This window comes from Argopecten irradians, chromosome 7, assembly GCF_041381155.1.
Source record: "Argopecten irradians isolate NY chromosome 7, Ai_NY, whole genome shotgun sequence".
Classification (NCBI taxonomy): Eukaryota; Metazoa; Mollusca; class Bivalvia; order Pectinida; family Pectinidae; genus Argopecten; species Argopecten irradians.
In genome coordinates this window covers 6,379,230-6,396,529 of record NC_091140.1, presented here as the reverse complement: position 1 = coordinate 6,396,529, position 17,300 = coordinate 6,379,230, and the positions used below count along the sequence as shown (strand labels likewise).

At 33.8% G+C, this 17,300-nt stretch overlaps 1 protein-coding gene across 5 annotated transcripts; it reads left to right on the top strand.

Moving 5' to 3' along the window:
* The first annotated feature begins 100 nt into the window (after window positions 1-100).
* On the top strand, window positions 101-17,241 carry LOC138327386 (leucine-rich repeat-containing protein 74B-like). Of its 5 annotated transcripts, none has more exons than XM_069273444.1 (14): window positions 101-842; window positions 7,204-7,527; window positions 7,796-7,986; window positions 8,452-8,559; window positions 8,722-8,815; window positions 9,292-9,341; window positions 9,713-9,791; window positions 10,223-10,308; window positions 10,747-10,941; window positions 11,232-11,327; window positions 11,781-12,041; window positions 14,698-14,783; window positions 15,330-15,389; window positions 16,850-17,241. In XM_069273444.1, exons 1-14 carry the CDS (start codon window positions 821-823, stop codon window positions 17,025-17,027), a joined length of 1,830 nt encoding a protein of 609 aa, XP_069129545.1. In that variant the 5' UTR covers window positions 101-820; the 3' UTR covers window positions 17,028-17,241. The 5 variants fall into 5 exon arrangements, with proteins under 5 accessions (XP_069129545.1, XP_069129546.1, XP_069129544.1 ...); XM_069273445.1 differs by lacking the exon at window positions 101-842 and adding an exon at window positions 5,838-5,992; XM_069273443.1 differs by lacking the exon at window positions 101-842 and having other exon boundaries at window positions 7,176-7,527.
* Window positions 17,242-17,300: the final 59 nt, after the last annotated feature.

Genomic DNA, 17,300 nt, shown 5'->3' with positions numbered 1-17,300 from the left:
GTGTGAGTGTCCTATGTAATGACTCTAATACTTATACAATATTACCATTGTGTCTGAGTGTGGTGTTGTAAGCTCTGCTGATACAATCGGCTTTGACTAAAGGATTACTTTATACAGATTTATTCTACCAGATGGCCTAAAATGGATGTTTGGCTATAATTTGGACAAATAAACAGCATTTGATTTGCTGTAAAAATGTTTAATTATATAGATTGTAATTTAATTTCCCCAGTATAGTCGGAATAGCCAGAGACATGAAGCGATCAATGGACCGTATCTACATGTACAATATAAGTCGTTAGTTAAACATATTTTAAATGTTCCCGTCAAAGTCCGCCGAATGTAATGAATGTTTTTAAATGCTCCACTCAACTCTCTAAATCAGAAAGGTACGCTGGAGATTTTGGTCTGTCGGACTTGTTTTTATCTAAAGTGAAAAAAGGTTTAGTGTAAATGTTATTGGATTTAAACATTTTGTGTCGACATAAGATCAACTTGACGGGAGTCCTTATCCAGTTAGCAGAGACGGATGTGTTTGTCACTGATCTGAGTCTAAGGCAGATGTACAAACATGTTCACGAACAGAGGCACACGGGCCAAATTGTGAACGTCATACAAATGACGGACATGATTTAATGACGTAAAATAGTGATCACCAAAATACAATTATAATACCAAATTCACGAAAACTTTGTATGAGAAGCGAGCAATGCTGATGTAGTGTTGTTGCTACTGGTACTTCTGGACGAAAGTTAATTGGATATTCAGTAGCAGCAAGGGTATCCCACCATATTTTTTCTGTCCGGATATCAAAACGACAATGGAAGAACTATTCAAGACAGGTTTGTAGTTTGTATTTCCAGTTTTTGCAGTATTTACGTTTTTATGAACATGTTATGTAATCCATGCAATTATCTAGACTCTAAAGGATTTAGGTTTACTATACTGTAAAATAATAAAGGCATTTGTCATTATAACAAACATTCTAAAACCATTATCAATATTGCAAAACATTATTATTTTACTTTAGTGGATTTTGATGTTCACTTTGAAAGGTTAAGGCCTCATTGCGCTAGCTATATGTTTGCGTATGCTTTGTTATTCAAACTCTTGTTTAAAGTCCCCTCCAGTGAAGTGTTGGCTGGTATGATAATGTACAAGTTTACATTACAACGTGCATCCTTATTATCCAGAAATAGAGCAGCACCTTTGTTTGTATACATATCATTATCAGTGAACACAATATGCACGTGGTCTATTTGGCCTCCCAAGCATACATCCATGATTTATTGTGGAAATTTCGTAGTTTGATACCAAAATTAACAAATGAAAAAAAAATGATGCGTCAGAAAATCACATTATGTGAAGATAAATCTGAGAAATAATTACTAGAACCATATCCAAACATTATCGTAGATTACTTAATCATTAGACATATGTCTATAGTGCGTTACTGTTGCGATTTTTTTTTAATCTAAAACGATATTAATAGAAATGATTTGCATGTTACTGATAATACTTTTTGAACATTTTGTGAATTGTATCCACATACACCGATGAAATATACGTATCACTTATCAAACCATGAAGACATTCATTGATTATGAAAACAATCCTGATATTACATTATATAGATAGGTTTAATATATGAATTGACTGTAGATATTCTTTGTATGAATATAAAACTGTGTAGAGTTATTGTGTCGTGTCAGACTAGCCGTATTTCATGTTACAATATATTTCCGATATTACATGTATATACAAGGATTATTTTAACACCTCGTGTGTTTGGTTATTAAGTAAACCGAAAGGAAGTCTATCCTTTAATCTCGATTAATCCTAATAAAGTACGTGTATTTTGCATTTGCATATTACAGAGTTATCTGCCTTTGCGGGTAGGTATTGATCGTGACGTCATGTTTTTGCGAACCTAACGTCATACTTTTCGGAGAAAACGACGTGAATTGCGCTCACAAAATAATGACGTAACAATCGATACCTACCTGCAAGGGAGCTAACTATGTAATTTGAAAAGACGGAATACCGACGAAGGTATAAGATGATTTCACGATAATATCTACCGCATATAACATCATATAATAATACATGATGTTACTTTATTATTATGAAAGAATGCAAACAAGTTCATTTCATAAGGCTCAGGGAGTTTAACAGTAATATTTACTTCACGCCATATACATGATAACACATTAAACTTGTTGAAAAGAAACACATAATAGATCATATGTTAGTTAATTAGATTTGCTTGATGTACAGTGTATTATATAACTCACCAAATTTGTTTATGCGTATGATAAAGGGAATATGAACAATCAATACAAATTAAACATTTGAAATTCTTGGTTGCAAGGGATTATTGGAAGAATGTTTAAAATATCTTACTTAATACTAACAAGATATTCTAATGGTCAATACTTCTCTTTCAAAGAAACGTTACCCTTTTGATCGTTATACAGATACAGACAAAAAGATGGGAAACATTATGTCATATTTCAACTGATTATCCCAAAAGTTCAATAGTCGAATAAAGGAAAGAATAGCATTGCTGATCGGTACACGTGCTTATGTCTATGGAAACAGAATCAGGTTTCTTTTTACCCTCTGATACACTTTGATATTACAAGAGGTTACATCAGTATATAGGATTACTAGGAAAAACAAAAAGTGCAGTCTCTCGATACAAAATGGTTGTGAAAAAGCAACAGGATATTTATATTTCAGTTAACAAAATATTTAACAAATTATGTTTCTTTTTAATATAATATAAAAAAAGTTATTTACACAGGTTAATAAATTCGATTTGTGTGACGATGTACGTTGTTGGTATTTAGACATGACGTCTTGCGTTGTATTGACTCTATGTATTACAGAGATCTGTATTATGACATCATTCGACGGAGTGACGTTCATTCTAAAATTAGGGTTATATTGGAACTCGGATTATCTTATTTAATCTCCACGAAGCCCGTGATTTGGTCCACGTGTAGGTATATAGGTTATAGCAGGTGTTGTGGTCAATCTGGCCGAACATGCATAAGGTGTGACCTCGAATGGAAATTAGAATTACATCAATATTTTGACAGCATACGAGTGTTGATTGACAGAGGACAAAGTTTAAATGACAAAATTTCGATTTCTCTGTCTGGCTAGCTTTTACTCTGAAAACAGCTCGATAGTGGCCGTGTTTGTTTGTATTGAGTACGTAGGACGGAATACAAGTTTAGATGTAAAAATAACATATTTGATTGTTCCTTTAAACCAAGGATTTATAAGTGAGTTTTGCTTCAGACTGATAACCTTTGATACAAGTATTGTAATTTAAATGAAATAAAGTGACCGATTTCGCCTAGTCGGCAATACAAAGACGGCCTTAAACTTTTGAAAGATAAAACTAAAGCTTTTACCAACATATTCAACTTTCCTATATTTTTAAATGCTTTATTTACACATTGCTCTAGTGGGAATCAGAACTGCATCATTTTCAGATAGTTTAAGTGTCGGGATCAACGATATTACAGAATGTGCCTGAATAAACATAGATTACCATACACTAAAATACACAAAGTAAATCCATATCATACTTAGTATACTAGTCAGGTTAATAGGATATTCGGCATGATAGAGGATATAAACCCGAATCAATCCAAATCAATGAACATTATTGATGTCTGATACCGTGTTTACATAAAAGCAAGAAGAATTTGTTTTATACATCTGTCATATAATTAACATATCATTACTAAATACTTTAGTACAAATAGATTTGAATGGTGAGTCTATAACGTAGAAACAATTATAGAAACTTCAATGTGATCGCTTACATCTTAATGTCTCAACCTGAAATTGAGTTTTAAAGCCTTTTGATGCACCGAGAATATTATTAATATATCACTGATTTTGATACCGTTGAACATAACAAATAGGTCCTTTGGTTTATTCATGTGGGTGATTATTAATGTTTTAATGGTAATATTGAAACGGAGAACCAATTTGAGATATTAATTGAGATGGACTTGTAAACTACTCGTTAATATTCCCGATAATAATTCATTATAGACTGTAAACAGCTTTACATACATGGCTATCAGAAGTCTTGTACGTCATACTCATGTGTTCACGTTTTAGTGTCACAATTTTATGTACATCATTAATAAAATTACTTTATCATTTCCTATCTCTTTGTCTTTCATGATGTTCAACACAACAAGCTCCATTCTCCAGTTTTAGTTACCTAGCTGCAATAAAAATGATTTAAAACGCAATACCATTGTATGTTTTTAAAAAGAAACATGAATAAGTGCTAAGAAGTTTTTAACAAAAATTAAAAAAAAGAGAATAAAAAAATCATTGGTGTCATTAACCCAACTGCCCTGACCGACATGACTACATTCGGTACACAATGGTTCAGTTGATACTCTCACTACATTAGTTTTCTAACGTAAAACAAAGTTGAGACTCTAAAACAAACAACAGCAGGAGGTAGCACCATGCCATTACTTTCACCTGATTTAATTAAACACGTACTGGAGCTCATTTGTTTAGTTTTTCACCTGACTACCCACATCTAAACGATTTACATCTGAGTGACCGGTACATGGATATTAATTTTAAATCTGTCACAGTATTGAATTACATAGTTATATAAACTGTTTTTGCTAAGGTTCAGAAGTACAATGTGCTATGTTATTCGCCGCAGGGACCGATATACAATCGATAATTTGTATACTTGTTTTCTCATTTAAGTAAATATTCAGCATCAACTTCCCTTCGGATATACTTAAATACGGCGAAACAATACATTGAATTGGAATGTGTTCATCGTTATAACTAAAAATAAAAGTGAAAACTTTAATATGATCTATTATTCAACACCAATTTTAAACGTATTGCTATTAATAGCATTAAAAATCCTGTCATAAGTAAACAATTTACACTCGGATATCATATGATTCCTCTCGGAATTCGTTTCTTGTTAATAATCTATCCTGGATGGTTTTTGCTAACAGTCTGATTATAACTTATAATAATAACTTATACAGTTAAACCTTGTTAACTCGAAGTCAACGGACCTTGGCAACAAATCGAGTTATCTAATTATTCATATAAAAGTTATTGAAATACATAATGAAACATTAGGATCATCAATGCGTCGAATTATAGTCATCAAGTAGAATGAGTTCAAGTTAGCAAGGTGCAATTATAAATGTGTATTTGCATTCCAAGAATCAATTCGACAATTATTATATTACTTAAACGGCACTTCGTGTTTTGTTCTCCATGTGTGCTATTTTCTGCTCCTTTTTTGGACTAAGCAGAAAGGCTAGTTTGTCAGCATAATGTGACCGGTTGTGTTGTGGAGTTCGGTAAAACAGCAATATAAACAGGACAAGCGACACGCACACACAACGTTATATACAGGGGATGCTGTTCTTAAATGGACCTAGACATATTGACTTGCTTGGTCTAACTATATAGTTTAAATCAACAATTTTTCTTTCCTGTGACCCAATTAATCCATTTATTTCTTCTTTGGATTAGCTATGAATTAACTAAACCAGATTACGTTGTCGATGGATATAAGTAAACCTGTTTTTATTTGGGCGACAAAAACATAAAGCACCTGTAAATAGATTTTATAATACATATTAAATTTCCTTTGTAAAATGTTAATTGCTTACACCATTTAATCATCCGCTGTTACGTGTATAAATACTGGGATTATATCCCAAAACATAATCCATTAATTCCATCTTAATGTACGGAGAAATTAGAACAACAACCTGATCTTTAGTTTATATACAGGTATGCATAGTTCCTTGATCATTTGGTCACCAGGTTAGTACAGTGAGTGATCATTTAGTGTAGCATCGGGGGTAAGTTTGTTCAGGATACTGGGCAGGTCAGTCTAATACTGACCACGTCAGGCCGGTGGAGAGGGATACGGTTACCAAGTACAAAGGATCTAATTAAGGTATGAAAGTTATACATAACGAGAAAAATAATTGTTAAATTCATTTTCCCTGTAACAAATAAAAGCGTTCTGGAAATAAATCGTCTTAAATGTATTAATTTAACTGTTAGAAATAATTATACAAAATGTTTTACAAATTCTGGAAATATGTCTCCTTCATTAATTATTTTATTTGAACTGTTAACAATAGTAAGGTTAAGTCTAGAAATTGTTCGAAATGTTTTTCCTTGTAAGCATAATGGTGAAACGTCTGGGAAAAACCCCATCGCCTTAAAGTTATTTTCCATGTTTCTAACAACTGATAAACTGTTTGACCAATACTGGCATAAACTATTAGCACGATCATATGTCAATATGGGTTAAAATAGAAAATAAATGCATAATGTCCGTTGTCAAAGTTAGAAATATTTACTCTGAATTATATTTGTATAAAATGAATTATTCCTGTGTGATTACTTGGTTAACTTTCAATTTGTTTCAAGGAAATAATGTATAGTAACAATGGTTGCAGTTTTGTACTAAACAAAGTCGATTGTTTTTTTTATTCATGTGCACAATTATTGTTGTTCAATACCGATAAAAGCAAAATCATATGAATATTTTAAATAAATTCTATTCTACGTAAACATTATGGTGATTACTACTGATAAACGCAAAGGTATTTGATTGAATAATGCGTACGGTACGACAGCTCTAAATTTGAATATCTATGAAACAAAGGAGTACGGCATTAAACACTTGACGTAGGCATGGTCCCACCGTGTGTCCTCAAGTATCCAACACAGGTGATACGGAACTACACGTATATCAAGTGCCCTTAATAGATCATAAGTTATAAATCTAGTGGAAACAAACAGTCGAACGCTCCACGTATGTTAACACCACATCATAAAGCTACTAAACACGGTGGATTATTTATGTTGTTCTCCGACAAACATTTTCAAATAAATGGGGTCAGTATTGCGTACAACTCGTGATTTAACGATATTTCTATGCATACTTATGAGAGAAAATATACATTTAATGAGTATTTAAAAACTCGAGCCACCATTTTAACTGAAATATATTTCATTTAATAGCGCACAGAGAATGATTGTTATATTATGTTACTAAATCTATTTAGGTTTTATTCTACTTCTATTGTTTAAATTTCATAGTTGGTGGAATTAGTAACAATAGATACATGATTTATTTTTTGTCGCGCTTAACAGACTTTGAACGGGAAGACAGTGATCTCTCCATCATGGCGGACGTGAAGTTACCCCCTTTGCCTTCATCTCCATCAAAGACATTTTCACGTAAACAGACATCATTATCAATGGCATCAGTAAACAAGAAAGACGATGAAAAGGACAATAATATATCCGCTATGAATAAACCTGAAGCACCAAGTCCCCGAGTTGAATCACGCAACAACCTTTCGAGGGCGTCGTTCCGAGCTCCGCACAGAAAGAGGAAAACTAAGTTTACGCCAATTGAAAATTCCACCACGTTCGATCCGGACGAACCGTATGATTTTGACGAGGACGAAGAAGGTTAGTTAAATAATTATTATATCAATTAGTATTTAGTAGAAAGAAAGGTAGCAAAAGGGACGCTCATGATTCCAAAACCTCTCAATAATATCGTATTGTGTTTCTGCAGGTTCAAAATATTTACTAAAATAACCCTCCTGTCACGCTCAGAAGATCATAACAAACACTCTCGTTTGGTCAGTCAAAATTTGTCGTGTATTTTCGTCTAACAGTTAAAAACTGCGGATACAATGTGATCCTATTGACTAATTATCCATTTTCTATACAGATGACACACCTAAGATTGAACGCTATGCGACACAGGTTGAACAGTCACGTGCACTGTACAGAAAGTCGTGTAAACGGATGGGGTTGATTCCTATCAAGAAAGTCCTGCAACAGTTTGGTCAATCCGTGTTCTCTATAGACGATCTACAACTGTCCGCACGTGAACTCAAACTCGTCTTCATCAGTATTGCGGTGAGTAGCTACAAACATAAAATAGGAATCGAAGAGAGTATGTTGTTTTGGTGATGATTATTTTTAGATGGCTAAACTCTAATTTGACTTACTTTGTATGATACATTTGTATGTTTCATCGACGAAAAAGAGTTCAGGTCCTTTTGGAACACATGCCCTTGTTAAAATCATAATTTTTTCTTCACTTTGTTTTTAATTTTCACCTTTCTCGACATTCTAACTGTAGTAAACCGGTGTTAGGTTCTAGAAAATTACATGATATGGTTTCTAAACCTAGCTATCGAGTCATAAGGCTAAATGTTTAAGCTGACATTGAAGGACAAACCGCATGGCTTAGTATTTTGGTAGTTTCTAGAAGATATTCAATTAAGTTATTTATAGTAAATTATTTTACATTTCTGGACATTTTTGGATTATAATTATGAAACATAATTATTTAATTGATTTTACTCTGTATCTTTGCAGAATAGTTTCGATATCGTGGAACTTGATCTCTCAGGAAACACACTAGGAGTGAAAGAGATCAACTATGTTTGTCAAATAATGAAAACCAACAAGCATCTTAGTTCCTTAGTAAGTATAATTATGTATTTTATAAAATCAGGTAGATCTATATTTTACCTTTACATTAATTTGCTTTGTTTGCAATTTTGATCACTATACAATACAATGATTTCAATTTACATTAAATTGACTCGTTTTAACTCTGAATCTTGGTCATGGTATTTATTTTAGAAAATGAGAAAATGTAACCTTCACGGTCAGCCGATGAAGATTCTTGCCGAGTTCCTGTCCCGGTCTAACACATTGAGGAGGCTCGATCTAGGTGGTGGGTATCCCATATGTACACACAAACCTGCCTTAGCGACCATCTCTGTATAGCGACTTACTTAAGGTCTTTAACACAATTTGACCTGTGTATAACGATCACTTGACTATAAAGATATTGTTTGGTCCCCTTGGATGGTTTGATAGATAGGCTGTTTTGACTGTTGTCTGCCTCCATAATTGTTATTTATTGAAACCTTTACAACACTAGGCTATGTTCTCACGTAATGTTCACGCTACCTTATGACGTAGATATACTAATCAAGTCGGGGTAGAGACGAATTATAAACTTATGTGACGAATAGCAAAATATGAATACAGAAATACATTTACTTTAAATACTGACCGTCGTTAAAAACATGATCAAGGAATAATACCAATTGAATACAATTGAATAAGCCTACTATATCAGAATATTGCAGATTTCACATCTTCTGCAGAATATGTTTCATAAATGTCATTCATTTTTATGTACAGACAATGAACTGGATGATAATGATGCTCCACATGTTGCCAAAATAATTGAGGTTAGTGATATTGTAAATATCGAAACTGGTTCAGTCTATATGTTAAAACAAAGTCTTTTAGGTGATGAACCGAACAACTTATGACTATTCATTGACTTTAATTAGCCACGCAATTATAAAAAAAAAATAAAAAAAAAATAAAAGCCATACCTATGTCATTTATTCATTTATTCATTTATTAATGTTATTGTTCCACATATTACTTATATGTGTCTTTCATACTTTTCTTCAGAATACGTTAGATACATTGAATAGAGATATTCACAAATATAATTGAAATGAAATCAGAGATAATCTACTTTAGTCCTGAATAGTTAGAAATACGCGAACAGAATTAGATATTTGACAGTAGATGTTTGATCTGGTTTTAGAAAAACGAAAGTATTGGCGATATGATTTTATCTCAAAACAAACTTGGCGACAGCGCAATCATCATCGGGCATGCTATTAGTAAGTATATCATATATAAACTAAATAAGCAGACGACAAAACGATAATGGTAAGTTAATATGATGACTGGGAAGACCAAATATATAATCGATGGAAGTTTCGAATTGCCTTCAACGTCCTCATATGCCTAATCTTTACCCCGTAACTTCCAGATACTCCAAAAACGCCAATAACATGTCGTTGTTGACAGCGACCGATTCTGAAAGGGAAATAAAATCCAACTTCCTTAATTTCTTAATCTTGATCAGTTAATCAGTTTACATCAACGATTTTCATTATTCTCATCTGTATTTAAGTAGATTATATTTAATGGCATATGTATGCATACAACACCTATTATATGTTTGTAATATGGCTATATTGCAGATTAAGTTTAATTGATATAAAATACTAATATCATGCAACGTAATATATTGATCTTCCTTTTATAGAGGAAAATGAGATTATGACGAGCCTCGATCTGAGCTGGAATCACATACGGGGATACGGTGCAATAGGGGTAGCGCAGGGATTGGAGGTGAGTGCTGAGACATTTTCTAATTAACATCAGACTATGGCGAAACATGTATATAAACGTATGGTGTTGATGCATGTTGTGTTCACAAGATTCTGTATTCTCTATGGTAATCCTTATCCATAAAAGCTCTACTTATAATCACAAATAAAGTACGTTAGATGTGAAGCAATATTTAATTATTATTTGTACAACATTAAAGCAGGATATCGTATAATTTGTTTCTTCAGTGTTTAATAAAACATACGATTATGGAGCAACTAACGACTTAGTCACATCACAGCTCATTAGGTTATTAACAAATTCCCCATATAATATCCATTTTTATGAATAAGGATTGTCTGTTTATAAACAAAATGCTGATATGCGCCAACCAGCAAACAAAATGTGTTTAATGGGTTCATGGATGCGTTTTAATTATACCGCATTTTTCATTTACAGAAAAACATGAAGTTGACGACAGTAAACCTAGCCTGGAACGGGTTTGGGTTTGAAGGCTGTATTGCCATGTCTCGGGTGCTAGAAAACAACTCCAATCTGATGAGCATTGATTTGGCCAATAATCGAGTACACCCACCTGCATTGTTCGAACTCGTCAAGGGGCTAGAGAAAAACAAGACACTCGCTTCCCTAAGAGTAAGGCAAATACATGTTTAAAGATAAGTTCTTCAAAATATCTATATTGCATAATTGCACACATACATTAACTAATTGAGCAGTTAGTTTTCAACGCTTGCTTGATAGAGATGTCATCCAAATTAAACGGAAAAAGAAGTAACTTTAGATATAGAACTAATTATTAGACAAATGAAAGGCTCTTTGATTTTATCTTTGTTTGATCTATCGTGTCTTGTTAGAAGTCACCAGCCTAAGACATTATGAATTATAAAGTTTGCATTATATATATTTTGTTTACGTTTTTCCAGCTAGCACATAACCCCATCACTGCTCCAATGACCTCTATATTACTTAACCGTATACAATTGGCCAAAGAGAGCAACCTGAGAGAACTGGACATCGAGGTAAGATAACTCTTTATTTCTTTGCTTATACTTCAAATGGTTAAATGTATAACGTATTTCGTAATCTAAATGTGATATTCTCAGCTCTACCGAACTATATTTGTATACATGGACACTTAATTCTATTCCCCGATATCAAGTGTATGTAGTGGAACTGGACTTGGTCGAGCATTGGTTAACAGGTAGCTTTATCATAGAGGTGCCGTGTTCGAGTCCCGGTCTGGCCACTACATTTTCCCCTAACCTATTTTACGTGTTATAATGGAAAGGAGTATGGTGTTACTGTACCAGCCTCACCGTTGAAATAATTTCCTTTACTCAACAATTGCCCTCAAGATAATTTGTATCCGGTTCAGTTTTTGAAATATTCATCTCTTTCAATAAAGATTAAATTTGTTAACAATAGTTTCTGAACTTTCATCAAATGTTTATCTTCCTTTCCATGTTCTGTAGGGAGTCGTTGTTGACAAAGACTTCCAGCCCATACTAGAGGAAATCCAGAAGACTAGAATGTTCATTGTACGATACGATATGGCATTACCACTGAACAAGGCTAAGGTCTTTAAGGCTGATCCCAAAAACATTTTCAATATTGATCCTGTCAGAATTCTGTTCTTCATGAAGGAACATCTACGTACCATTGATCTCTTCTTAAAGATAGACAAGGATTCAGATAATTCACTCACCAGGGAGGAGATGCAATTTGCTTTCGAAGTAAGTGGATATAAACAAGTTTTAAGAACTTTAAGCGCAAACGCTATTTTCAAAAGGTCAGCGGTATTGCTTATAATATTAAAATATTAATTGGTAGTATTGCTAACGTAATAAATACATGTGAATAAATATTGTATCCTTGAATTGGTATCACAGATTTGTATGCTTTTGTGTGTTGGTATTGATTCACGTGTATTTGTGTGCAGTATTTCAGAGACTATACAACACAAACTAATGACGCAACAATACTTACCAGAGCAGATAACTCTGATACATTTAAAGACAAAATATATATTACAGTCAAACCTCGATGTATCGAAGTTCAAGTGACCGTCAGAAAAACTTCGAAACATCGAGACTTCGAATTATTCATGGTTGAAATTTGACCGATGTTTTTTTTTACCATGACCAACTGTGGTAGTTGTATACATGTCGTCTCCGTTCCGTAAACTTTATAATCATTGTATTTACCAAAAAAAAAAAACAAAAAAAAAAAAAAAACCAAGTATGCAATTAATCATATGTATTGCTATCGTTAGCAATACATATGTATATTATAAACAAGACTTACGTGTACTAGGCCTAACCCATGTACATGTGTTCGTTTGGTGACTATTTAAGCGATGGTTGATATTACGGAATGAATATAAAAACGAAAACACGTTGTAAAAACGAAACTAAAAAGGAGGAACCGAAAGCGCTACAACACCTACAAAATACTTCGATTTAGAATGATCGATTTGCTCCAGTATTTATGCCAAAGTTTTGCAATATGACAGTTTTGAGTATGAGTTACTAATAATGTGGCTCGCTATTTACCTTTCTGTAAATTCTACAAACCGCTACCAATGGCGGCGGCGAACAACTGTATCTTTGCCGTACTAATGATTTAATAACGCAGCTTGTAAAAAACAAAGCACCGGGTATCGGCCTGATCAGTGATATTAATTATATTTATGATGTCAAGCAAGATACACAAACTGTCATAATGCCTATTGTCCGGCGAAGGGCCGTCGCGAGACAGCTAGGTGTGACAGCATGCCGCGGGGTATCGGCGAACACCTGATCTGTACAGGTAAATTTTTATTCGAATCATCGAGTGTCAGTTACCTTTTCAATTCGATTCATCGGAGTTCGAATCATCGAGGTTTGACTGTATTTTTTTTATTCCATAACTATGCATGTTTCACAATGGAAAAACCATGTGACAAATTCCATAGCAGTTGGTTATCGTTAATGTTTACACACCCCAGTGTGTAAACTCCTACGGCTCCTCTGATTGGTCAACTCCAACATCTCTTTATTCCATTGGTTTTCAAATTCCGACTACTTTTTATTACGCATTTTCTTTTAAAAACATTGTGTTTACTGTATAACAGATATTTGCTTAATAAAAGTATTAAACAACAGAACATTGGCTCTCTATTTAGGCACTATATTTCAAATTTATGGGATAAGCATGTAAACTCCTACTCCATTTTCGCCGACTGAAATGTTCTAAAAACGCACATTTGAAAGAAAAAGGGTCCTCCTGCACATTTTTCGTACTTTATTTTAGAAAATTTTCCGCTGCGCGGCGCATTTCCTAAAACGTTCAAGCACAAAATGTTCAAACCTTTAATAGTAAAAATTCAATACACATGAACTAGACTAAAAATGTCCACCAAGGGATTCTATTATTTCAAAAAATCTCTCTTAAAAGATTATTTTGTTTATATGTCTTAGCAGGACAATTAATTCATTATTATTTTGAGTTGCGCAATGATATGCCTATGGTGTGAAGCCGGTATACAGATCGAGCAGGGATGCATAATGATATGACGACATTCACAATTATCATTTCTAAATGCAGCCAGGTAACTTTAAATTAAAAAGTAACCATGTTAAGAATGCTTTAAAATCATTCAAATACATCGTAAAACTAATTTCAGCCATTCTAAATCGTAATATTTTTCCCGGGGGACACCCCCGGACCCCCGAAACACCAAAATCTCGCGCCTAAAGGCGCTCGCAAATTCATCAAAATGCATCGTAAAACTCATCTCAGCCATTCTCAATCGTAATATTTTTTCCCGGGGGACACCCCCGGACCCCCCAACCACCAAACTCTCGCGCCTTCGACGCTCGCAAAATTATTCAAATACATTGGAACACTCATCTCAGCCATTCTAAATCGTAATATTTTTCCCGAGGGAGACCCTCAAATACCTTAATATCGCGCATTCGGCGCTCGCACGCCAATTTGGCCAATTTGCGTATTCATTAATTTCCTTTTAGCGACACCACTGTCTATAGATGTGTACAGAGATTATATTTAACGACAAATGAAAAAGGTATTTAAAGAATATATGCTTGTGTGTTGAATTATTCTCCTCCTATGGGTGTCTGGCGCGATGGGGGGGGGGGGGGGGGGTTTACAAAATATTGAGGACCTTTGCCCCCCCCCCATTACGTTTCATCTTCCTACGCCACTGTTAAAGGTCGTGTCTTTTCAACATTTGAAACTTAACTAACGAGAGTTTGATAAACATGATAAACAACAGTCACTTTTTAGGGAACTTCTATGTATCGTATCGATAATTAAGAATATGATGGACTTTAGAATAAAGAAATTCCTCTATGCATTCCTATCACGTCCTTGTTTGTGTTTGCCTAGCTGGAAGGCTACCCTATCAGTAGTGCTGCGTTAGACTCCGTGATGAGTTACCTGGACACCAATAAAGACGGTACCGTCGATCTCCTGTAAGTACCATACTGTCGTCTTATACAATAACACGTGTGAATTTAACCATTTCCTTCATCACTTTTATAAATTTACTAATGTTTTAACAGTTTTGTCATTTTTGTCCGTCTATAAAATACCATTTTCACAAAAAAAATCATCATTTTTGTTTTAAGTTTTAATTTAATTGCTTATGTGGCGCACAAGTTTTCAGAGCATGAAAGCGCTGCGAAAAATTAAAAAAAATGCATAAAAAACGATGATTAACTGATAAATTGCTAAGATATGATAGTACGTACCATGTATTCAAAGTAATTGATGTATTTTTCAACGGCAATTTACATGGAAACAGTTCAATGTAACTTGCCATATTTCCCGAAGACAGGAACGTATCAGTAAAGGGACATTACTCCTAGATATGGTCTATTATATCACTTTATTAATGATAAAACACTAATGGTTTACCTTTATTTCCGTGACATTAATTCCACCAATAATAAAACAATTTAAAGAAAAAAACACTCTTTATTGGTATTTTTACTAACCCATTGGTCGCCCTGGTGTAGAATTGATAGGTTAGAGACGGGCTTGAGGAGGATGGAGCGCCGGTACCCAGGTACATACAGGTAAACAATTTGGTATATATGTCCTTATGCTAGTCAAGCCTTACGATATAATTATCGTATCGCTAGAATGCTTATAAATGCTGTAGATAGCCTTTTGTATGCTTATATATTTCCGAACTTCTTGTTACCAGATAAATTTGATAAATGTACCGCTAGATAACAGCTTTTTTGTGTGTTGCATGATTGCATGAAAATTGAATAGCAACATTTATTTGATTTAGCTTTAGCTTTATTTTTAAATGTTGGAGAAGCTAATGATATATTCATTTTGTAATGATATACATGCACTTGTCGTAATTCATTCTTCTCCTTTAATGTCATAAGAGGCACAACAGTGATATTTGAAGATTGTAATATTGTATTGTAAACTACACTTCATTGTCGCCTGTCTTTCTCAAAGATACCTGCAATCTTATCATTTTTTTGTTTCGTCCAGCCATCCGATCATTTGTGTGTTTTAAAAAATCTTTCCTCCTCCTTTTCATTCTCCTTAATCATACCACGTAGACGTACTCATTTTCAGTTCTAATTTTCTACGACTTCGATTTTTTAAAGTTATATTTGAAGTTAAATACAGGCTTGCTGAATAGGTTTTCTTTGTAAAGCTAGACTTGACTGACTGTAATTTGGTTTTTTTTTCTACAGGTGTAAGCCTGCCTTTTATCTTTTTTTTGTTAATATTAGGGTGTAGAGATACACATTTGTGTATGTTTCAGATGATTTAATGTACAGAGGCATGTATTGTAAATCTATGTTTCTCCTTTATACCAGTAGAGTGTATCTCATTCTGTTTGTTTAATGTCTACCCTAAATGTCGACTGAATAGGGTTTAATAACTTGTTTCTTCCATAGTCTCCAAAAGATGGCCGCCGAGGCAGCGAGCCCAACGGTTATCTAATGCACGGTTTTGCTCTGGGTAAAGGAGTCTGTTGTTTGGAGTGCCGATAATTCTGATAACCAGCTAATACTCACACTTTAATGCCGATTACGTTTACACGTGCATAAAACCCAAAATGTGATTTTTATAACAATGTAAACCAAGAATTGCGTTTTAAGAATCTAACAGGGCTTCAATCGGTTGATGCGTTATGGTACAGCATTTAATCTGAATGGCTTTATTTGTTTATTGTCTCAGTATGTCGTGTGGTTTGCGTCTGGTTTTTTTCTGCGTATACGTCGGAAGATTAAATTACATTTATGCTTTCATTAAAATGTTATGCTCATTCATTCCGAAATGCAGATCTAACGATACCAAGTATTAAGTTAAATGTTTAGTAATTTAATGATAACTTTAGAACATATAACACATGTGGTATATTTTGATACTTCGATAACGCCGAAGGGAAGGTGTCTCGTATATCACAGTAAATAGATACGGTACATAATATATACAAACTTATTTAGAAAAAAAATGATTTTCTTCTGTTATTGTCTAATAACATTGCCTTATTAACTTTCAGAGAGTTTATTGAAGGTGAACGTAGATTAAAACGGAAGATCATCAAAGAAAGGGAAGAAGGACGCTTAGACGCTCTAAATGATCCTACTTCTAAAATCAAAGGGGACAAGAAACAGTATTCTCAAGCATTTGGAGCCCCAAAAGATGTGCGAAGTCCTCTCCCGAAAAAGGCTGGATGACGTTCAATTGAATATTGTTTTTTCATCATCTGTGATAATGAAAGTGCTTTATTATAGCTGTATACCTTTGCTAGAGACTGTTATGTTAGAGAGAAGCATTAAGCAATCTTGTCATAAGGATAAAACATTCATGTTGCATCGCAAATCCTCAAGATATCATCACCTTTATCAACCTATCTGTATTCCTATCAAATGAATAAAGAGTACCTCAGTATTGTGTTTTTTACTTCATTTTCTGCATTTTCACGACTTCGGAGTTTGTATATACAGATA